General features: G+C 35.5%; 2 protein-coding genes and 1 long non-coding RNA gene across 5 annotated transcripts; 2 read left to right on the top strand and 1 right to left on the bottom strand.

Annotated features, from left to right (window-relative positions):
- The first annotated feature begins 588 nt into the window (after positions 1–588).
- On the top strand, positions 589–5087 carry LOC113064376 (proteinase-activated receptor 1-like). Its single transcript, XM_026235140.1, has 3 exons — positions 589–797; positions 3352–3447; positions 3573–5087. Exons 1-3 carry the CDS (start codon positions 734–736, stop codon positions 4655–4657), a joined length of 1245 nt encoding a protein of 414 aa, XP_026090925.1. The 5' UTR covers positions 589–733; the 3' UTR covers positions 4658–5087.
- A 3921-nt stretch (positions 5088–9008) lies between these two features.
- Positions 9009–11648, bottom strand: LOC113064374 (uncharacterized). The gene is made up of 3 exons (XR_003278814.1): positions 11001–11648; positions 10055–10088; positions 9009–9096 (listed from the first exon to the last, which is right to left on the bottom strand). It is a non-coding gene; the product is annotated as an uncharacterized LOC113064374 (long non-coding RNA).
- Positions 9446–22734, top strand: LOC113064373 (proteinase-activated receptor 1-like). 3 transcript variants are annotated; one of them, XM_026235137.1, is made up of 3 exons: positions 9446–9606; positions 18360–18455; positions 21207–22734. In XM_026235137.1, exons 1-3 carry the CDS (start codon positions 9543–9545, stop codon positions 22298–22300), a joined length of 1254 nt encoding a protein of 417 aa, XP_026090922.1. In that variant the 5' UTR covers positions 9446–9542; the 3' UTR covers positions 22301–22734. The 3 variants fall into 3 exon arrangements, with proteins under 3 accessions (XP_026090922.1, XP_026090923.1, XP_026090921.1); XM_026235138.1 differs by lacking the exons at positions 18360–18455; positions 21207–22734 and adding exons at positions 12305–12370; positions 12652–14208 and having other exon boundaries at positions 9449–9606; XM_026235136.1 differs by lacking the exon at positions 9446–9606 and adding an exon at positions 17234–17401.
- Positions 22735–22956: the final 222 nt, after the last annotated feature.

The raw sequence follows: 22956 nt of genomic DNA, 5'->3' as shown, positions 1-22956 counted from the left end.
TCACTTAAATTTGGTTAATTCAATGTTTTAGGCTACATTTGCACCCCTGGGAAATATATTTTTCATCACATATTTGTGTATACGTTTTTTTATACCATTTTGCATATTTTTATATTTGTTGCGAGATGAATATGTTTGTACTAATTTTGTAGGATAATAATAAAAATAAAAAATGGTTCTTTTTAAAAGTTCGTTTGAAGGAACCTATTCAACACATTCAGCAACACATTTACGTCATTACGTAATGCTAGCCTAGTTTAATGTTAACTGTGTTCTATTTTGTTTAAAATATATATATATATATTATAATAGATAGCTGTTTATTGAAACAAATTGTACTACCTGCATTCAAAACTGTATTAGTAATATTTTCACCACTGGGACTTGTAATGCCGCATGGGTCTCATTACACCGGTATGATCTGCTTTTGAAGCAGCAACAGTCAAACGAATCATTCATTTTAAATGAGTCGCTTATGAGTCGCGTATCGTCTGACCTCAGCAGGCGTTTACCTTTTTTTTTTTACCCAGCGTTTTTTTTTTTTTTTTTTTTTGGTTGACAATGTTGAGAGATCTACTTCAGTTTTTCATCATCTTGGCAGACTGACTGAAAAGCTGTGCTCAGCTCGGTTCAACCGGTTCAACTGATTCAGTGAAAAGATTCCGCTAAATCGGATGATTCTATCTGACTAGAGATTTTGGAGTAAAAATCTGGAGTTGAAAGGCAAATCATCATGGGGATCAAAACATTATTGTTTTTAGTTGTAATCGCCCATACATGCATGGCCACCTTTAATGGTAAGTATAGCTTACGTCACTTCAACATTCATGAGAAAAGCTGGACCATATGTTATGTTCGATTATGTTATTAGATGCGATGTTAAAAGAAGAAAGGAAAAAAACGAAGAAAAAAAAGTTAAGGTAAATTCAAAGCCAATTAAAGAATCCAATAGATGTTGCATCCAAGGGATTGTTAGACAAACCAGGCAATGGGTTTATCCCAGATAGTAAAGTAGTTACACAGCGCGCAGGACGTGGCCCGGATTCATTTTTAATATCTACTTTACTGTTCATTAATCTTTCATTTAAAATTGATATGCAGACAAAACGTTTACTTTCATTTTAATTATACAGATATAAACATCTCATTATGATGAACGCATTTTTAAAGTAAAGAACTCACTTGATTAAATTGGCGTGAGAAATAAAAATTACACAACACTTTACAATACTAAGCAATTACAGCAAAAATAAAATGTATATATTGAAGTTATATAGAAAGTATACATAACATTTAACGAAATTACCTTTGCATCTATTTATACTTGGATACTAAAATTGAACAAGTATAAACATTAAACACTTAGGTGACACTTTACATTTTATAAATAAGGTTACAAACGTTGTGCCTGTTGACATTAATTGATCTGAGCTACAGTAACATGAACTAACAAAGAACAGTTGTTGATTTTTTAACAGTATCAAAGATGAATGCATATTGTAACAAAACTATTGCTTATTTAATGTTAATTTCAAAATGTACTAATGTTTACTAATGATACCTTATTTTAAAGAGACACCAAAACTTAAAATTAAACACATTTTGTACTTTATCTTATAATTTACAACTATTACCATGGATCATTTTTGAGTGAAACAATGAGTACTTTTTCCTTGGTTGTTGCCTATTTCCAAATCGCTCAGGATTTATTGTTTGCAGTGTTGTAACATGTCTTTCCACATCTTAATCCAGTTACATCTTTGTTTGGAAGCTTTCATTTCTGCACCTGTAAAGAGTATCTAAAAAGTATCTATTAGTAAAGTTCTAATGTAAAGGCATCAACATGAACTACATAAAATGTATGTTGTAGCAATGAACCTGTTGTTTGACAGACTATTTGCAGCACTAACTGTAATGACACAATATGTGGCTATCCCCAGCATGATTCATATTTAGTGTAGCATACTAATTAAAGAGAGTTCACCCAAAAAATTAAAATCATTTACTTTCCTTCATGTTGCTCATATACCTGACAAATTTCTTGGGTTTGATTATCAGCATTCTTCAAAGTATCTTCTTTTGAGTTCTGCAGAAGTCAGAGATTTGGTAAAACATAATGGACAGAATTCTGGATAACTATACATTGAAGTAAATGAATAAACACTTTTTTACCAGTCATCACTATACAGAAAAATAACACTGCACACCGCAATAAAATGTTTGAAAAATACACATTCAGTAGATCCAAAGCTTGCTGTTGATCATGTATCTTCAGTTAATATTCCCTGCAATGACTGCAGAAAATAACATGGTTATATAATAAATATAACAAAGATGATGTCCACTGTCTTGGACTACAACCACTGCTCTGTGTTTACAGGTGTCTGAGAAACATCTGCCATTCCTTCAGAGATCACTCTTGATTACTACAAAACATAGAAATATTCAAATTAATTTGTAGAATGTTAAGGGAAATAATCAGTTAATTCTGTGTGTCTCTGAGTAAAGAAACAATTAAAGTAGCTACAAAAGTGATTCTGTGTTTGTGTTGTAGTCACATGTATTTGGCAGGACAGAGCTACAGCAGATGGTCTCAGAAATACTGATGCATATATGACTGCAGAACATTCTCATCATAAAAATAACTGAAACTAGCTTATGTATTTAGTTGAGGTTATTTGAAAACAACGACCTTATAAACACAAAATCAAATCTTCACTGTCACGTATTTTACGTACATTTTATTGCAGATATTTTGTTTTTGACAGATTCATGACATTTAAGGTGTAGTTAACATTAGGCTATAAGATACTGTAAAGGTCCTAAGTCAAGTTTAAAACAGTTTTATGTTAATTATTACTATATTAATATAACCACCTATGACTGAAACAAGCCGAGTCATTGCTAATAATGGCCCGGACTCTACAGCCAGACTCGGGCTGTAGAAAATACTGCGGTCACAGATCCAAAAAATATATCATTATTCACATTTGCAGCTGACATGTTTTTAGTGCATGACTTTAAAGTATAAAGTTAGATCTGATCAATGCTTATCGGGCTCAAAACTCTTTTCCTTTCTATTATGTTCGTGCATAGAAGTAAGGTAACTACATGCACTCTTAGCAATGCTTTCTATATACCTGCATGTCTTAAGAGTCTGTTTCCCCTCAGAATCATTAAATAATCTGCATGAAATGAATAGAGATCCAATTAAGAGATGGGCTGCTAATAGAGCTAATAGGAAATTACTTAGCTTCACATCATAATCAAGGTCACTTAGCAAATGAGACCCAGTTATCTTTAGTAGCTTGTGTGTTTTCACTGATGGTGTTTTGGCCTGTTTGGTTGCAGATACCTCTGTGAGTAACTTTGAACAGACTGATGAGCCAATTGATGACAAGAAGTCTTCAAACCAGACGTTTCATGAATTTGGTTCAGGAGCACCAGGTACTTTTGCTGAAGCATCTGTTTACATTGAATAGTTGAAAGTTGCCTGTATAACATCCTGGCATAACCACATAGCCCTGGTAACTTTCAATAATAGTGATGTGTTTTTGTATGTTCATCTGCAGTCAACTGTGTTGGCAGTTTTACTACTAGACCAGACAATATTTCTACTCTGGACCAAGCAAAGCTCAACTCCTCCTCATTGTCCATCTCAGAAGAGGCTGTTGACTTCCTTAAAGGCCCAGTGGTCACACGCATCATGCCCTCGTTCTACATCGTCATCATCCTCATTAGTTTGCCCCTGAATGCTTTGGCCTTGGTGACGTTCACATGTAAGATTCGAGTGAAGAAACCAGCTGTGATCTACATGTCTCACCTGGCGTGTGTGGACCTGCTCTTCACTCTGCTGCTGCCTCTGAAGATCCACTACCAGCTGAACGCTTCAGATTGGGTGTTCGGTGAGGCGGTGTGTCGTGTGATCAGTGCAGCTTACTACTGCTACATGTACTGCTCCATACTGCTGATGATGTGCATGAGTGTGGACAGGCTGCTGGCCGTGGTGTTTCCCGTTGCCTCTCTGACCTGGAGGAGTGCAAGGAAAACCACATACATATGTGTGCTGGTCTGGCTGCTGGCGATCGCTGGTACAGTGCCACTTCTCTCAATAAGACAAACATTCAAGATCAAGGATGTGGGCATCACCTGTCATGATGTGCAGATCCATTACAAGCTGTATGTGTACCTGTTCTTCACCCTAACCTGCGTCTACTTCTTTGTGCCACTAATCATCACCTTAGTGAGCTACTCCATCATCATATATGTGCTCCGTGTAAAGTCTGATCTCTTAGCTATATCACCCTCATCTTCAGGCAGTCGAAGGAGAGCTGTGATTATGGCTATCGCCGTTCTGACTGAGTTTGGATTGTGCTTTGCTCCATCCAATTGCATCCTGTGGTACCACTGTTATATTTTAGCAACTGGAAACAACAGTGAGGATGAGGATTCATCATATTCTGCTTACCTGTTGGCTTTGTGTTTGGGGAGCACAAGTGTTTTTCTGGACCCTCTGCTGTACTACTACGGCTCGTCTCAGAGCAGACAGAAGATCAGCTCTGTGTTTAGGAGGGAAAAAACAACCTCATCATGTAACACACAGACCAAATCCACAGATGCTACTAAAATCAGGCTTTTGGTTTTCCATAACTTATAATGAAATGATATCTTGCATGAATTGTTAAAATGCTACTACTTTACTTGTTGAGTTTGTCTGATCAAAAGCAGAAGGAACATGTAACAGTTGCCTAGCCATAAATGTATTTTGCAAAACTTAGATATGGTTTAACTTCCCTATTTTTTAAAGTCACTTAATTTTTATTTCACACGATCTTTGACTCAGACCTCAGCAGGTTGTTTTAGCTATAATACTGTTAAGACTTATATACGTAAATATCTGTACTCTGTGATTGTAGTTTACATTGATTGTAGTCATTCCTCAGTAATGTTGCTGAGAACTGGAAAAGCATTGATATGTAAAATGAGGGAAGGTCAAATGATTTTCAAAGAAATGAGGTCTTGATTTATTTTTTTAATAAACTAGTGAAATAGTAGTCCATGTAAAGATTTCTTCGTGGAGGAAAAAAAAAAAAAAAATTATGTTAATCAAGCAACAAAAGAAAGAAAGAAAATCACACGCTGCTCTTGACTGAAGAAATTTAGTAGCCCTAAAGATTAATCTAAATGTATTTATTAGTGCTGTCAATCGATTAAAAAAAATGAACTAATTAATCGCACAAATTTTTAAAATTAATCGCAATTAAAAGACTGAAACTTTTTGGATATGTAAATGTAAAATGTAAAGAATTAATGTAAACTCAAGACAAAGAAACTATTTAAATTCAAAATATGATTGTTTATTGGAATTTTTGTTTAACTTGTAACACAGATTTTCTCATGTAAACAACATACCTGCAATAAACCATCAATATCCTCCAAATTAACTGTTGGCTTGAAAGCCATATTTATTACAGAAATAAAAACACAGGCATGTAAGTACCATTTGAATTTCAAAACAATCAATGCCAATAAAAAACAAAAATGATTTCCATGTTGAATTCTAAGTGGACTGCAAAAAAATTCCAAAGTATAGTCATTGCCAGTGCTTTAAGTGGGCCGGTATGCACTGGTACTCAGTACCGCCACTTCCAAATATAGCTCTTGAGCGTACCGCCACCTCTCTGTGCACCCAGAACGTGCTTTTAGCGTACCGGTACGCTCATTTGGACATCTGCTTTAATAGAGGTTTTAATCTTTTACCTGCACTGCCGATTTTCAGAGCGCCCTTCACAATGCAAGCTTCCTAATTCATCCCACCCAGAGCAGAAACTACATGACCCATTCACCCTTAAGTTATACAAGTGAATAGCGCATGTGTCGCTTTTCCCACTGTTAAGTGTCAACAACTCAACATGGCCGGAGAAGGTGTGTGAAACTCGTTGTGAGTTATACTAAAGCAAAATCTTGAGTATTTATTGTCTGATAAACATTAAAAACTGTCTGCGGAGGTTGAGTCGTCCTGCAGCCCCCGCTGGCTGTACATTGGCTGCAGCATCTTTTTTCTAAGTTCTAAAAAAATACTGTAGACGGCAAGGCACAAATTTAGATATTCATTTATCTAATTAATCTATAGCCTATGCACAAAGACAATATTATCTTTTTGTCCCCTTTGTGTTTTAAAGCTTGATGAAGAGAGAGAGCGCAAGTTGCTGCAGCTGAGGACAGTGATGCACGCGTACAGGAGAGATTGACAGTTCGCGCTACACAATTATTTCGTTATTTTCGTTTAAGCTTATTAACGTTAGTACGGAAGTTCTAAGCGGCCATGCATTATAATATTTTTTCTTCTCGTTTTCTCGTTATAACGACTTAATTTTCTCGTTATCTCGACATAACGAAGTTCGTTTTCTCGTTATAACGACTTCATTTTCTCATTTTCTCGACATAACGAAGTTCGTTTTCTCGACATAACGAAGTTCATTTTCTCATTATAACGAACAAGTTTTCTCTAAGAAGTTACAAAACTGCGCCAGCAGGTGGCACTATAGACCTGAATATAACTGATGGGGTGTTGTATACTATACACTTTACTGTACGTGGACCTTCCTCGTGATCGCTATAATTTGTGCAGTCTTCATTACTGACATTTAATTAATTCATAAATGTTAAATATGCTTGAATCAATATGAATATTTTGTGTATTAAGTTCCTGCTAGATGCATGAGTTTCACCAACGCGTTCTGTGTCATAAAATAACTGCTTATCAATACAAGGTTGACATAACTGTATTCTGTTTATCTACAGTAGGACGGGATTTAACGATGTAGGCTGATGTGCTTCTTTTCCTTATTACTAATCTTTATTGTTAACCATATTAATGAGAAATGTGATATATATGTAAAATCCATAGGCTTATTTAATTCAGTTTTGTTCTATAATGTTGTAATCGTTTTTTCTACACACACACACACTACATGTACACATGGACGCTCTTTTCAAATAGAAGCTTGTAACACACATGATATCTGCCACATCATATAATGACTACTACAAATTACAAATTATATATAATTTATTTCAAATAAAGGGAAAATGAAAAGTGAGTTTAATCCAAGCAGCTCTAATTTCGCGGTGTTGCCATTTAAACATGTTAATTACAAAAACAAAACGTTCGTTGTACTGTCTCTGGAAAAATCAACAGTGATTGATCAGCCTTTATTTATATACAGTATTGTAGACATTATTATGTCGAGATAACGAGAAAAATAAGTCGTTATAACGAGAAAACGAACTTCATTATGTCGAGATAACGAGAAAAATAAGTCGTTATAACGAGAAAACGACTTTCGTTATGTCGAGATAACGAGAAAATTAAGTCATTATAACGAGAAAACAAAAAGGAAAAAAAATTATAATGCATGGCCGCTTAGAACTTCCGTACGTTAGCGTTACAGAAAGGTCTGATTTACAGTCATTGTTTTTTTTTTTTTTTAAACAATGACATTTGAGTTCATGATTTTAATGTTGCTGTTTCTTGTGGCAGACTGAATGAAGAGTAATGTTTCTTGTGGCAGACTGAAGAGTAATCCGGCAGAGTTTTATACTGAAACTTTCCGTCTAAAAGTCCTTCCTTGGTCTTATCCATATTTCTTTGCACGCTGAACACACATAGGCCACAACTGGAAATAAAAAAAACTGCAACCGCGTTAATTGCGTTATTATTTTTTTACGCGTTAAATATTTCAAATTAATCGAATGCGTTAACGCGCTAATTTTGACGGCACTAGTATTTATATAAATGAATATGTCTGCTTGAAAGAATGAAGAATATGATAAACAAGTTGCTACAAAGTGTGCATAATTAGCCTGTATAACCATTGGTGTTTCATTCATCTGGAAGAACATCTTCTTGATCTTTATGAGAAGTGGTTTTATTTCATTTTAACATAAAAGCATGTTGTGTGTCACCACAGTTAAAATGGTCTATTATGATAAATCATTAAACCTTCTGTATATAATGAATTTATAAATTGTAGAGAAATGCTTAATAATTGCATTGTAACCCATTAGATTTTAGCCGACTAAATTTACTGTAGATTTATGACTAATATATGACTTAAACTAAATGGCATTTTTGTCAAAAGCCTATGACTAAAACTAAATCACTTTTTTTTTTTTTAAATGAACACTGTATCACACACATCTGTGTGTGTACCTGTTCTCATCCTCTCCTGCCTGCACTTCTTCTTGCCACTGGGCTTCACCTTGAGCGAGCTATTCCACCATCATATATGTGCTCTGTGTAAAGTCTGATTGTTTGGCAACATCATCCACAAACAAGCGAAGGAGAGCTGTGATTACAGCTATAGTTGTGCTGATGGGATTGTAATGTCCTTTGCACCACCAACCAATGGCATCTTGCTGTACCAATGTGTTTGTTTAGCCACCAGAGGCAGCAGTGAGGAGGGGAAAGCTCTCTGATTTGCTGGAGAAAGACAAAAAGCACAACTATACCAACAAACACAACCAGTCAAACAAAAACCTCTAACCTGAGCTGAACACTTTAAGCTGGGATTTGATGGTTATTGTTTTGTTCTAAAGATTAATTAAAAAAATGTCAGATAATTGCTGTTCAGTGTCTTCAAGTGCCAGTTTTAAATGACTGCTTGATATGTATATTTGTAATATTTGTCTGTGTACAATAATATATCCTATAGCATATATACAATCATATTGTGTCTTTGAAATTTGAAAACATTGTATTTTTATTAAAATGCCTTTAGTTTGTATCTAAAAAATGAAGGTGTTTGTAAAGTTTGTATAGTCATGCTTTCTTTTGCAATATGTAAACACTCATTATGTTGCAATGCTGATGAGTGTAACTTCCCCTTTTTATAATCTACTGTACTTACAATTTGTATAAATGTGACAAATAAAATAAAACAAAACATGAGAGTTCTCATTTCATCAACGTCATATTTTAGAAAACAGTCAAAATAGGCCTACAGCAAAAGTGCACTGAATAGTTTAATATTTAGTTAACAACCAATGGATCATAAACGATGAAGAAGGTTTATCAAGATGTGTGTGGGTAGCCTGTGAACAACAACAAAAATGGATTACAAATGAATGTACATATACTGCTGATATAAACTACAAAAATGACAGAAGTTGTCCCGGCAGCCAAATAAACTGAAAATATTTAATACTGTATGAAGGCAGGCTTTTAGGCACATCAAGGCATAATATAAAGAAATAATTTTCGAGTTTTAGGGAAAATATCAAAATAAACCATGATTTGTTTATCTCTCATTTGGAGCTGTGATGTCTGTCAATTAAAGCTGGATTTCTCATTCTTTCTGTAGGTTGTAGCAATGAATAGCAATAAATAGAGGCTCAGTGGAGGGTGGGGGGTCCAGTGATGTCATCATATCTAAATCCAAGACTCTCCTCACAGAAGAGACTGAGCACTCAGAGAGTGAAGAAGCACTGTCTGTACTGAGACTCATCTACAGTTTGAAAGTGAACCCTGGTCGGTATTCATGGGGGTCAAAACTATTTGGTTTTTCTTTGTACTTCTGCATGCATATACTGCCACCTTTAACGGTAAGTACATGAGTGCAGCTGTGCATGACAGAAGTTTGCCTTTTAATTACAGTCTTTTGACAGTGTTTAACTGTGCAGATGAAACCTTGACCATATTATCTGTGTAAGCTTGTTTTGTGTTGATTTTATACTTTAAATTGGCTTGATTTTTTCATATATTAATGTATCATTTTCATTTACTATGCTATTTATTTTTAAATTGGCTTCATTTATATATGGTGTTTTTATGGTACACCAATTACCATATTAACTTCAAGTACCATATTGCCACCATACAAAAAAAAAAAAACATAAATTTTTTTCTATGTATACAGGTTAATATAGGTGTGTTTCTACAACAACAAGTGTAAACAACTAATTTAAACTGACATTTTAATTCAGCAAGGTTAAACTGCACTTAAAGGATAGTTTACAAAAAAAAAAAAAATTTCTTTCATACTTTACTCACCCTCATGATGTTCCAAACATGTACGGCTTTCTCGCTTTTGGGAAAAATAAACGAAGATATCATGAGAAATGTCATAATTTTTATCGATACAAGGGAAGTCAACAGTAGCTGTTAGATTACCAACATTGTAAAAAATATCAATGATGACAACAAGTCTTCAACGCAGATGTCTGATGATCTCGGTTCAGGGTCACCAGGTAGATAATCACAAAATAAAAAAAATTATACTGTAACAAGAGATGGGCAGTATTTCAAAATATACTATTTTGTATATAAATAAATTTAATCTTAGTATTTTTGTAGTTTCAAAATACATCAAATACTTTTTGCCAAACTTAATCAGACTTCTGATTACCTTTATCAAGTATACAGAAATACTAAAAACTAAAATGTACTAAGATTAATGTATTTAAATACAAAATAAATTTGACTTTTTTTCTAAAGGTATTTAAATACAAAATAGTAATATTGTCCATTCCTTCAGGAAATCAGCAGTTTATTAAGGAGATACTTTTTTTTTGTTTTTTGAAAATTTAAAAATACTCAGATTAAATGTTTAAATGCAAACTACATGATTTTTTTTTTTTTTTTTTTTTTTAAGAATTTAAAATACAAAAACATGTATTTGAAATACTGTCACTCTGCCACTGAGAGGTTTCTGTTCCTCCAATAAATGTCCACACCTGAATCTCAACATACAGAAAACAAATTCATATTGATTGGTTTAACAATGCTTTTATGAGCTTTTTGGATCTTCCAAGTTTTGGTTGCGTGGACTTTTAATGGAGGGACAGAAAACTCTCAGGTATCATTAAAAGATGAAGATTAATAAATGTATGTTGTTGTTGTTTACCATGTGAGGGTGAGTAAATACAGACAAAATTTCCATTTTACCCTTTAACACTGAAACTTTGTTAAGAAATCCTCTGGCAGAGTTTATACATACTGTAAGTCTAGCCTTTGATTGCCTTGTTGTTCTGATCACCTGCTGGGTCCCCTGGTTGTCCACTAGAGGGCACTCCATCCCAGCCTTCTGCCACTTTATCCAGGACTTTGTTCTCTACAATCCTCTGATGGTCTCATCAGCAATCATTGGTTACACCTGTGTCTCATTAGTATGGTTAGCTCCGCCTATATAAGCCTGGTTCTCACTTGCAGACCTTGCTATGTATGTGTATCTGCAATTCTGTGCCTTGTTCTCGTGTGTCTTGGTTCCTGGTCTTGTTGTGTTAACTGTTTTCTGGATGACTACGTTTGCTCCAGCCCCTTATTCTGTAATTGTTTTTGGTTTGCATATTTGACCTTTGTCTGCTATTAGGATTGCGTTTGTGGATTACCCCTTCAACAAACTACACTATTTGTGTTCTCTATCTTCTTGCCACTTTGCAGTTCAATGACCATTGTTAATTTCATTTAAAGTATTTATAAAAGTTTGTATATGATGTGCCTCACAAGAACTTTCACTGTTGGTGTTCTTGTTACAGGTTTAGTTAGTGTACATGTAGCTCTACTTCCATAGATCAGGATGGACAAATGCAAGTTTTTTTCAAGCCTGCCTGCAATTATCATCTGAATATAAAAAAAGACAATGAAACCACATGTCTTGAACACATTTGCTATCTCAGATGAGGCTATTGATTTCCTTGAATGTTTGATGGTCAGACGCATTATGCCCTCGTTCTACACCTTCATCTCATTAGTTTGCCCCTGAATGCTTTGGAGTTGAAGTTCACTTTAAGGAGTGTAGAAAAGAAACCAACTGTGATCTGTGTTTTTTTTTTTTTTTATTATATCTATATTTATCTTTAGGTTTTTTTCAGTTTATTCATTTATTTTCCCAGTTCAACTTAAATTTCAGTCAAATTTCTAAGTTTATATCTTATATTTAGATTTTAATTCATTCCAGTTTCATTTCAGTAACAAAAAATATTTTTTAATAGTTTAATGTTAGTTTCAGTTGAAAACACTGTGCTGTATATAATAAAGATGTGAGATAGAAATTTGATTATTCATGGTTTCTATTAGTGGTGAAGGTTTCATTTAACATTGCCAATTGGTGTGTCATATTTTATTTACCATCCCTCATAAGCATCAAGTGTATTGATGCACTATAAATATCCTGAAGCTTGAATTTCAATTACTTTAATATTACATAAACTCCATCAAAGCCTTTTAGCAAATGTCGCCTCCTAATTATTGTCTGATGGTTATATGTGAGCTTTCACTAATGGTCTTTTGTGTTGATTACAGATTCTGGCTGTGTTCCACCATCTTGCAACAAAAACATCGTTAATCTGGACTCTTCATTAACACAGAGTAATATGCAACACAATCTTATAGCAATTCATAACTATAACCACTGACAGTTATGTTTAGGGGTGCACACTTAACTTTTTTTTTTAATAATGCTATGTTTTTATATGATTCAAATGCATACAAAATCGCCTCCTCATAAAATTCTGGGCGCAGTGGCTTAATTATCAAACCACACCATTCCTTGAGTCATTCAGTGTAGCTGTTCATGTGTTAAAGTTGATTTCGTTATTGTCTGGTATTAGTATGATAACTTTCCTTGTGCTGTTTTGTGCTGGTTACAGGTAATGACAACAATTTCCCTGGTCCAGGTGGGTTTCCAGGCACTATGAATAAGACCAGTAATGACATATTGTCCATCTCAGACGAGGCTGTTGACTTCCTCAAAGGCCCAGTGGTCACACGCATCATGCCCTCATTCTACATCATCATCATCCTCATTAGTTTGCCCCTGAATGCTTTGGCCTTGGTAACATTCACCTGTAAGATTCGAGAGAAGAAACCAGCTGTGATCTACATGTCTCACCTGGCGTGTGTGGACCTGCTCTTCACCCTGCTGCTGCCTCTGAAGATCCACTACCAGCTGAACGCTTCAGATTGGGTGTTCGGTGAGGCGGTGTGTCGTGTGATCAGTGCAGCTTACTACTGCTACATGTACTGCTCCATACTGCTGATGATGTGCATGAGTGTGGACAGGCTGCTGGCCGTGGTGTTTCCCATCCCCTCTCTGACCTGGAGGAGCACAAGGAAAGCCACATTCATATGTGCGCTGGTCTGGCTGCTGGCGATCGCTGGTACAGTGCCACTTCTCTTAGTGAGACAAACAGTTAAGACTGAAAATGTGGGGATCACGTGCCATGATGTGCTAAGCAAAAATTACACTACAGTAATGTATTATGTGTACATGTTCTTCATCCTCTCCTGCCTATACTACTTTGTGCCACTAATCATCACCTTAGTGAGCTACTCCACCATCATATATGCGCTTCGTGTAAAGTCTGATCTCTTAACTACATCATCCTCATCTTCAGGCAGCCGAAGGAGAGCTGTGATTATGGCTATCGCTGTGCTGACTGAGTTTGTGTTGTGCTTTGCTCCAACCAATGGTTTCCTGTGGTACCACTGTTATGTTTTAGCTACTGGAAACAACAGTGGCCAGGGAGATTCATCATATGCAGCTTACCTGTTGGCTGTGTGTTTGGGGAGCACAAGTGTTTTTCTGGACCCTCTGCTGTACTACTACGGCTCGTCTCAGAGCAGACAGAAGATCAGCTCTGTGTTTAGGAGGGAAAAAACAACCTCACCATGTAATACACAGACAAAATCCACAGATGCTACTAAAGACAGGCTTTTGGTAAAGTGTGAAAAAAACTGAACAAGTACAGTATGTGGTTTCCATAAATTGCATTTTGAATATATTATATGATAAATATCTTGCATCAATTGTTAAAATGCTACTACTTGTTGCGTTTGTCTGTTCAAAAGCAGAAGGGATGTGTAACTGTTGCCTAATCATAGATGTCTTTTGCAAAACTTAAGGTTGTACTTCCCCTACTTTTTAATGTCACATGTAATTTTTTCACACTGTCTTTGATTTATAAACTTCAGGGGGTTGCTTTTGCTATAATACTGTTAAGACGTCTGTTTGTAAATATGTGTACTCCGTGATAGTTTACACTGTCATTATTCAGCAATGTTGCTGCGTAATCGAAAAGCGTTGATATGTAAAATGAGGTCTTTTTTCCACAAACTAGAAGTGAAATAGTAGTCCATATAAAGATTTCTTTGTGGAGGGAAAAATATATATATATATCTGGCATAGAGAAAAAAATAAAATAAATAAAGTATAAACACGTATTAAATGCATGTCAACCTGGTGTTTTTTTTTTTCATTAAAGTGGTACAATTGCCTGTTTATAGGCCTATTTCTTGACCAGATGCTAAGAAGCAATAATAAATTAATCCTGTTATGTTTTGTTCATATTTGGATAAAATCTGATTGTTCTAAGCTGCTGATAAACACAAAGTACAAACATTCTTGCATTTTAGCAAATATGGCATTGCATGCAACCCATGTATGTGTGCTGGTCTGGCTGCTGGCGATCGCTGGTACAGTGCCACTTCTCTCAATAAGACAAACATTCGAGATCAAGGATGTGGGCATCACCTGTCATGATGTGCAGATCCATTACAAGCTGTATGTGTACCTGTTCTTCACCCTAACCTGCGTCTACTTCTTTGTGCCACTAATCATCACCTTAGTGAGCTACTCCATCATCATATATGTGCTCCGTGTAAAGTCTGATCTCTTAGCTATATCACCCTCATCTTCAGGCAGTCGAAGGAGAGCTGTGATTATGGCTATCGCCGTTCTGACTGAGTTTGGATTGTGCTTTGCTCCATCCAATTGCATCCTGTGGTACCACTGTTATATTTTAGCAACTGGAAACAACAGTGAGGATGAGGATTCATCATATTCTGCTTACCTGTTGGCTTTGTGTTTGGGGAGCACAAGTGTTTTTCTGGACCCTCTGCTGTACTACTACGGCTCGTCTCAGAGCAGACAGAAGATCAGCTCTGTGTTTAGGAGGGAAAAAACAACCTCATCATGTAACACACAGACAAAATCCACAGATGCTACTAAAATCAGGCTTTTGGTTTTCCATAACTTGCATTTTTGATGTTTTATAATGAAATGATATCTTGCATGAATTGTTAAAATGCTACTACTGTACTTGTTGAGTTTGTCTGATCAAAAGCAGAAGGAACATGTAACAGTTGCCTAGCCATTAATGTATTTTGCAAAACTTAGATATGGTTTAACTTCCCTATTTTTTAAAGTCACTTAATTTTTATTTCAGACGATCTTTGACTCAGACCTCAGCAGGTTGTTTTAGCTATAATACTGTTAAGACTTCTATATGTAAATATCTGTACTCTGTGATTGTAGTTTACATTGATTGTAGTCATTCCTCAGTAATGTTGCTGAGAACTGGAAAAGCATTGATATGTAAAATGAGGGAAGGTAAAATGATTTTCAAAGAAATGAGGTCTTGATTTATTTTTTTAATAAACTAGTGAAATAGTAGTCCATGTAAAGATTTCTTCGTGGAGGAAAAAAAATAAAAATAATAATTTATGTTAATCAAGCAACAAAAGAAAGAAAGAAAATCACACGCTGCTCTTGACTGAAGAAATTTAGTAGCCCTAAAGATTAATCTAAATGTATTTATATAAATGAATATGTCTGCTTGAAAGAATGAAGAATATGATAAACAAGTTGCTATAAAGTGTGCATAATTAGCCTGTATAACCATTGGTGTTTCATTCATCTGGAAGAACATCTTCTTGATCTTTATGAGAAGTGGTTTTATTTCATTTTAACATAAAGGCATGTTGTGTGTCACCACAGTTAAATCGGTCTATTATGATAAATCACTAAACCTATATAATGAATTTATAAATTGTAGAGAAATGCTTAATAATTGCATTGTAACCCATTAGATTTTAGCCGACTAAATTTACTGTAGATTTATGACTAATATATGACTTAAACTAAATGGCATTTTTGTCAAAAGCCTATGACTAAAACTAAATCACTTTTTTTTTTTTTAAATGAACACTGTATCACACACGTCTGTGTGTGTACCTGTTCTCATCCTCTCCTGCCTGCACTTCTTCTTGCCACTGGGCTTCACCTTGAGCGAGCTATTCCACCATCATATATGTGCTCTGTGTAAAGTCTGATTGTTTGGCAACATCATCCACAAACAAGCGAAGGAGAGCTGTGATTACAGCTATAGTTGTGCTGATGGGATTGTAATGTCCTTTGCACCACCAACCAATGGCATCTTGCTGTACCAATGTGTTTGTTTAGCCACCAGAGGCAGCAGCGAGGAGGGGAAGCTCTCTGATTTGCTGGAGAAAGACAAAAAGCACAACTATACCAACAAACACAACCAGTCAAACAAAAACCTCTAACCTGAGCTGAACACTTTAAGCTGGGATATGATGGTTATTGTTTTGTTCTAAAGATTAATTAAAAAAATGTCAGATAATTGATGTTCAGTGTCTTCAAGTGCCAGTTTTAAATGACTGCTTGATATGTATATTTGTAATATTTGTCTGTGTACAATAATATATCCTATAGCATATATACAATCATATTGTGTCTTTGAAATTTGAAAACATTGTATTTTTATTAAAATGCCTTTAGTTTGTATCTAAAAAATGAAGGTGTTTGTAAAGTTTGTATAGTCATGCTTTCTTTTGCAATATGTAAACACGCATTTGCAATGCTGATGAGTGTAACTTCCCCTTTTTATAATCTACTGTACTTACAATTTGTATAAATGTGACAAATAAAATAAAACAAAACATGAGAGTTCTCATTTCATCAACGTCATATTTTAGAAAACAGTCAAAATAGGCCTACAGCAAAAGTGCACTGAATAGTTTAATATTTAGTTAACAACCAATGGATCATAAACGATGAAGAAGGTTTATCAAGATGTGTGTGGGTAGCCTGTGAACAACAACAAAAATGGATTACAAATGAATGTACATATACTGCTGATATAAACTGCAAAAATTACAGAAGTTGTCCCGGCAGCCAAATAAACTGAAAATATTTAATACTCTATGAAGGCAGGCTTTTAGGCACATCAAGGCATAATATAATGAAATAATTTTGGAGTTTTAGGGAAAATATAAAAATAAACCATGATTTGTTTATCTCTCATTTGGAGCTGTGATGTCTGTCAATTAAAGCTGGATTTCTCATTCTCTCTGTAGGTTGTAGCAATGAATAGCAATAAATATAGGCTCAGTGGAGGTGGAGGGTCCAGTGATGTCATCATATCTAAATCCAAGACTCTCCTCACAGAAGAGACTGAGCACTCAGAGAGTGAAGAAGCACTGTCTGTACTGAGACTCATCTACAGTTTGAAAGTGAACCCTGGTCGGTATTCATGGGGATCAAAACTATTTTGTTTTTCTTTGTACTTCTGCATGCATATACTGCGACCTTTAACGGTAAGTACATGAGTGCAGCTGTGCATGACAGAAGTTTGCCTTTTAATTACAGTCTTTTGACGGTGTTTAACTGTGCAGATGAAACCTTGACCTTATCATATTATCTGAGTAAGCTTGTTTTGTGTTGATTTTATACTTTAAATTGGCTTTATTTTCATATACTATGGTATCATTTTCATTTACTATTTTTTTTTTTTTTAATTGGCTTCATTTTCATATGGTGTTTTTATGGTACACCAATTACCATGTTAACTTCAAGTACCATATTGCCACCATACAAAAAAAAACAAAACAAAAAAACAATTTTTCTATGTATACAGGTTAATATAGGTGTGTTTCTACAACAACAAGTGTAAACGACTCATTTAAACTGACATTTAAATTCAGCAAGGTTAAACTGCACTTAAAGGATAGTTTACAAAAAAATTTAATTTCTTTCATACTTTACTCACCCTCATGATGTTCCAACAGTAGCTGTTAGATTACCAATATTCTTAAAAATATCTTCTGATTTTTTTATTTTTGGGTGAACTATCCCTTTAAATGTCCCGCCACTGACAAGTACTGCATGCTTTTTGAATGTGTTATGTATGCTAGAGTTTCATATGAATTATTTACAATGCACTGATATCTACAAATCAAAGTGTTGCTGTTATGCCACTTTATTCATATTATATTTTACATAAAGAGCTTTCATTGCATTTAGATCACATCTAGTCATTTCCTGTGAACAGTGAAGTCTTAGTAATGCTTTGACTCTGCATGTCTTATGAGTTTTTGTTTCTGTCTTCAGAATCATTAAAGAATCTGCCTGAAATTAAAAGTGATCCAACAGCTAAGAGATGGGCTGCTAACAGAAATGTTTACTCTTGACATTGTAAAGGCCTCTTTGCAAATATAGAAAATTGTCTAGTAGCTTGTGTTTTCACTGATGGTGTTTTGACATGTTTGGTTGCAGAGAGCTCTGTAAGCAGCTTTGAACAGACTGATGAGCCAACTGATGATGGCGAGTCTTCAAAGCAGATGTCTGATGATCTCAGTTCAGGGTCACCAGGTAGATAATCACAAAATAAAAAAAATGTATAGTGTAACAAGAGATGGGCAGTATTTCAAAATATACTATTTTGTATATAAATAAATTTAATCTTAGTATTTTTGTAGTTTCAAAATACATCAAATACTTTTTGCCAAACTTAATCAGACTTCTGATTACCTTTATCAAGTATACAGAAATACTAAAAACTAAAATGTACTAAGATTAATGTATTTAAATACAAAATAAATTGGATTTTTTTTTAAGGTATTTAAATACAAAATAGTAATATTGTCCATTCCTTCAGGAAATCAGCAGTTTATTAAGGAGGTTGATACTTTTTTTTTTTTGTTTTTTGAAAATTAAAAAATACTCAGATTAAAAGTTTAAATGCAAACTACATGATGTTTTTTTTTTTTTTTTTTTTTTTAAGAATTTAAAATACAAAAACATGTATTTGAAATACTGTCACTCTGCCACTGAGAGGTTCCTGTTCCTCCAATAAATGTCCACACCTGAATCTCAACATACAGAAAACAAATTCATATTGATTGGTTTAACAATGCTTTTATGAGCTTTTTGGATCTTCCAAGTTTTGGTTGCGTGGACTTCTAATGGAGGGACAGAAAACTCTCAGGTATCATTAAAAGATGAAGATGAATAAATGTATGTTGCTGTTGTTGTTTACCATGTGAGGGGGAGTAAATACAGACAAAATTTCCATTTTAACCTTTAACACTGAAACTGTGTTAAGAAATCCTCTGGCAGAGTTTATACATACTGTAAGTCTAGCCTTTGATTGCCTTGTTGTTCTGATCACCTGCTGGGTCCCCTGGTTGTCCACTAGAGGGCACTCCATCCCAGCTTTCTGCCACTTTATCCAGGACTTTGTTCTCTACAATCCTCTGATGGTCTCATCAGCAATCATTGGTTACACCTGTGTCTCATTAGTATGGTTAGCTCCGCCTATATAAGCCTGGTTCTCACTTGCAGACCTTGCTATGTATGTGTATCTGCAATTCTGTGCCTTGTTCTCCTGTGTCTTGGTTCCTGGTCTTGTTGTGTTAACTGTTTTCTGGATGACTACGTTTGCTCCAGCCCCTTATTCTGTAATTGTTTTTGGTTTGCATATTTGACCTTTGTCTGCTATTAGGATTGCGTTTGTGGGTTACCCCTTCAACAAACTACACTATTTGTGTTCTCTATCTTCTTGCCACTTTGCAGTTCAATGACCATTGTTAATTTCATTTAAAGTATTTATAAAAGTTTGTATATGATGTGCCTCACAAGAACTTTCACTGTTGGTGTTCTTGTTACAGGTTTAGTTAGTGTACATGTAGCTCTACTTCCATAGATCAGGATGGACAAATGCAAGTTTTTTTCAAGCCTGCCTGCAATTATCATCTGAATATAAAAAAAGACAATGAAACCACATGTCTTGAACACATTTGCTATCTCAGATGAGGCTATTGATTTCCTTGAATGCTTGATGGTCAGACGCATTATGCCCTCGTTCTACACCTTCATCTCATTAGTTTGCCCCTGAATGCTTTGGAGTTGAAGTTCACTTTAAGGAGTGTAGAGAAGAAACCAACTGTGATCTGTGTTTTTTTTTTTATTTATTCATTTATTTTCCCAGTTCAACTTAAATTTCAGTCAAATTTCTAAGTTTATATCTTATATTTAGATTTTAATTCATTCCAGTTTCATTTCAGTAACAAAAAATATTTTTTAATAGTTTAATGTTAGTTTCAGTTGAAAACACTGCGCTGTATATAATAAAGATGTGAGATAGAAATTTGATTATTCATGGTTTCTATTAGTGGTGAAGGTTTCATTTAACATTGCCAATTGGTGTGTCATATTTTATTTCTCAATTTATTTCTTATTTTCTCAAGTGAGGTGTAGTGAAGTGACATTCAGCCAAGTATGGTGACCCATACTCAGAATTTGTGCTCTGCATTTAACCCATCCGAAATGCACACACACAGAGCAGTGAACACACACACACACACACACACACACACACACACACTGTGAGCACACACCCGGAGCAGTGGGCAGCCATTTATGCTGCGGCGCCCGGGGAGCAGTTGGGGGTTCGATGCCTTGCTCAAGGGCACCTAAGTCATGGTATTGAAGGTGGAGAGAGAACTGTACATGCACTACCCCCACCCACAATTCCGTCTGGCCCGAGAGTAGAACTCACAACCCTTCGATTGGGAGTCCAATCCTTTAACCAGTAGGCCACGACTTCCCCTAAGCATCAAGTGTATTGATGCACTATAAATATCCTGAAGCTTGAATTTCAATTACTTTAATATTACATAAACTCCATCAAAGCCTTTTAGCAAATGTCACCTCCTAATTATTGTCTGATGGTAATATGTGAGCTTTCACTAATGGTCTTTTGTGTTGATTACAGATTCTGGCTGTGTTCCACCATCTTGCAACAAAAACATTGTTAATCTGGACTCTTCATTAACACATAGTAATATGCAACACAATCTTATAGCAATTCATAACTATAACCACTGACAGTTATGTTTAGGGGTGCACACTTAACTTTTTTTTTTAATAATGCTATGTTTTTATATGATTCAAATGCATACAAAATCGCCTCCTCATAAAACTCTGGGCGCAGTGACTTAATTATCAAACCACACCATTCCTTGAGTCATTCAGTTTAGCTGTTCATGTGTTAAAGTTGATTTCGTTATTGTCTGGTATTAGTGTGATAACTTTCCTTGTGCTGTTTTGTGCTGGTTACAGGTATTGACAACGAATTCCGTCATAGAGGTGCGTTTTTAGGCACTTCTAAGAATGAGAACAGTAATGACATATTGTCCATCTCAGACGAGGCTGTTGACTTCCTCAAAGGCCCAGTGGTCACACGCATCATGCCCTCATTCTACATCATCACCATCCTCATTAGTTTGCCCCTGAATGCTTTGGCCTTGGTGACGTTCACCTGTAAGATTCGAGAGAAGAAACCAGCTGTGATCTACATGTCTCACCTGGCATGTGTGGACCTGCTCTTCACTCTTCTGCTGCCTCTGAAGATCCACTACCAGCTGAACGCTTCAGATTGGGTGTTCGGTGAGGCGGCGTGTCGTGTGATCAGTGCAGCTTACTACTGCTACATGTACTGCTCCATACTGCTGATGATGTGCATGAGTGTGGACAGGCTGCTGGCCGTGGTGTTTCCCATCCCCTCTCTGACCTGGAGGAGCACAAGGAAAACCACATTCATATGTGCGCTGGTCTGGCTGCTGGCGATCGCTGGTACAGTGCCACTTCTCTTAGTGAGACAAACAGTTAGGACTGAAAATGTGGGGATCACGTGCCATGATGTGCTAAGCAAAAATTACACTACAGTAATGTATTATGTGTACATGTTCTTCATCCTCTCCTGCCTATACTACTTTGTGCCACTAATCATCACCTTAGTGAGCTACTCCACCATCATATATGCGCTTCGTGTAAAGTCTGATCTCTTAACTACATCATCCTCATCTTCAGGCAGCCGAAGGAGAGCTGTGATTATGGCTATCGCCGTGCTGACCGAGTTTGTGTTGTGCTTTGCTCCAACCAATGGTTTCCTGTGGTACCACTGTTATGTTTTAGCTACTGGAAACAACAGTGGCCAGGGAGATTCATCATATGCAGCTTACCTGTTGGCTGTGTGTTTGGGGAGCACAAGTGTTTTTCTGGACCCTCTGCTGTACTACTACGGCTCGTCTCAGAGCAGACAGAAGATCAGCTCTGTGTTTAGGAGGGAAAAAACAACCTCACCATGTAATACACAGACAAAATCAGCAGATGCTACTAAAGACAGGCTTTTGGTAAAGTGTGAAAAAAACTGAACAAGTACAGTATGTGGTTTCCATAAATTGCATTTTGAATATATTATATGATATATATCTTGCATCAATTGTTAAAATGCTACTACTTGTTGCGTTTGTCTGTTCAAAAGCAGAAGGGATGTGTAACTGTTGCCTAATCATAGATGTCTTTTGCAAAACTTAAGGTTGTACTTCCCCTACTTTTTAATGTCACATGTAATTTTTTCACACTGTCTTTGATTTATAAACTTCAGGGGGTTGCTTTTGCTATAATACTGTTAAGACGTCTGTTTGTAAATATGTGTACTCTGTGATAGTTTACACTGTCATTATTCAGCAATGTTGCTGCGTAATCGAAACGCGTTGATATGTAAAATGAAGTCTTTTTTCCACAAACTAGAAGTGAAATAGTAGTCCATATAAAGATTTCTTTGTGGAGGGAAAAAATATACATCTATATCTGGCATAGAGAAAAAAATAAAATAAATAAAGTATAAACACGTATTAAATGCATGTCAACCTGGTGTTTTTTTTTTTTTCATTAAAGTGGTACAATTGCCTGTTTATAGGCCTATTTCTTGACATGATGCTCAAAAGCTATAATAAATGAATCCTGTTATGTTTTGATCATATTTGGATAAAATCTGATTGTTCTAAGCTGCTGATAAACACAAAGT

This window comes from Carassius auratus, chromosome 46, assembly GCF_003368295.1.
Source record: "Carassius auratus strain Wakin chromosome 46, ASM336829v1, whole genome shotgun sequence".
Classification (NCBI taxonomy): Eukaryota; Metazoa; Chordata; class Actinopteri; order Cypriniformes; family Cyprinidae; genus Carassius; species Carassius auratus.
Note: the sequence above shows the minus strand (reverse complement) of the source record. Positions and strands in the feature narration are given on the sequence as shown.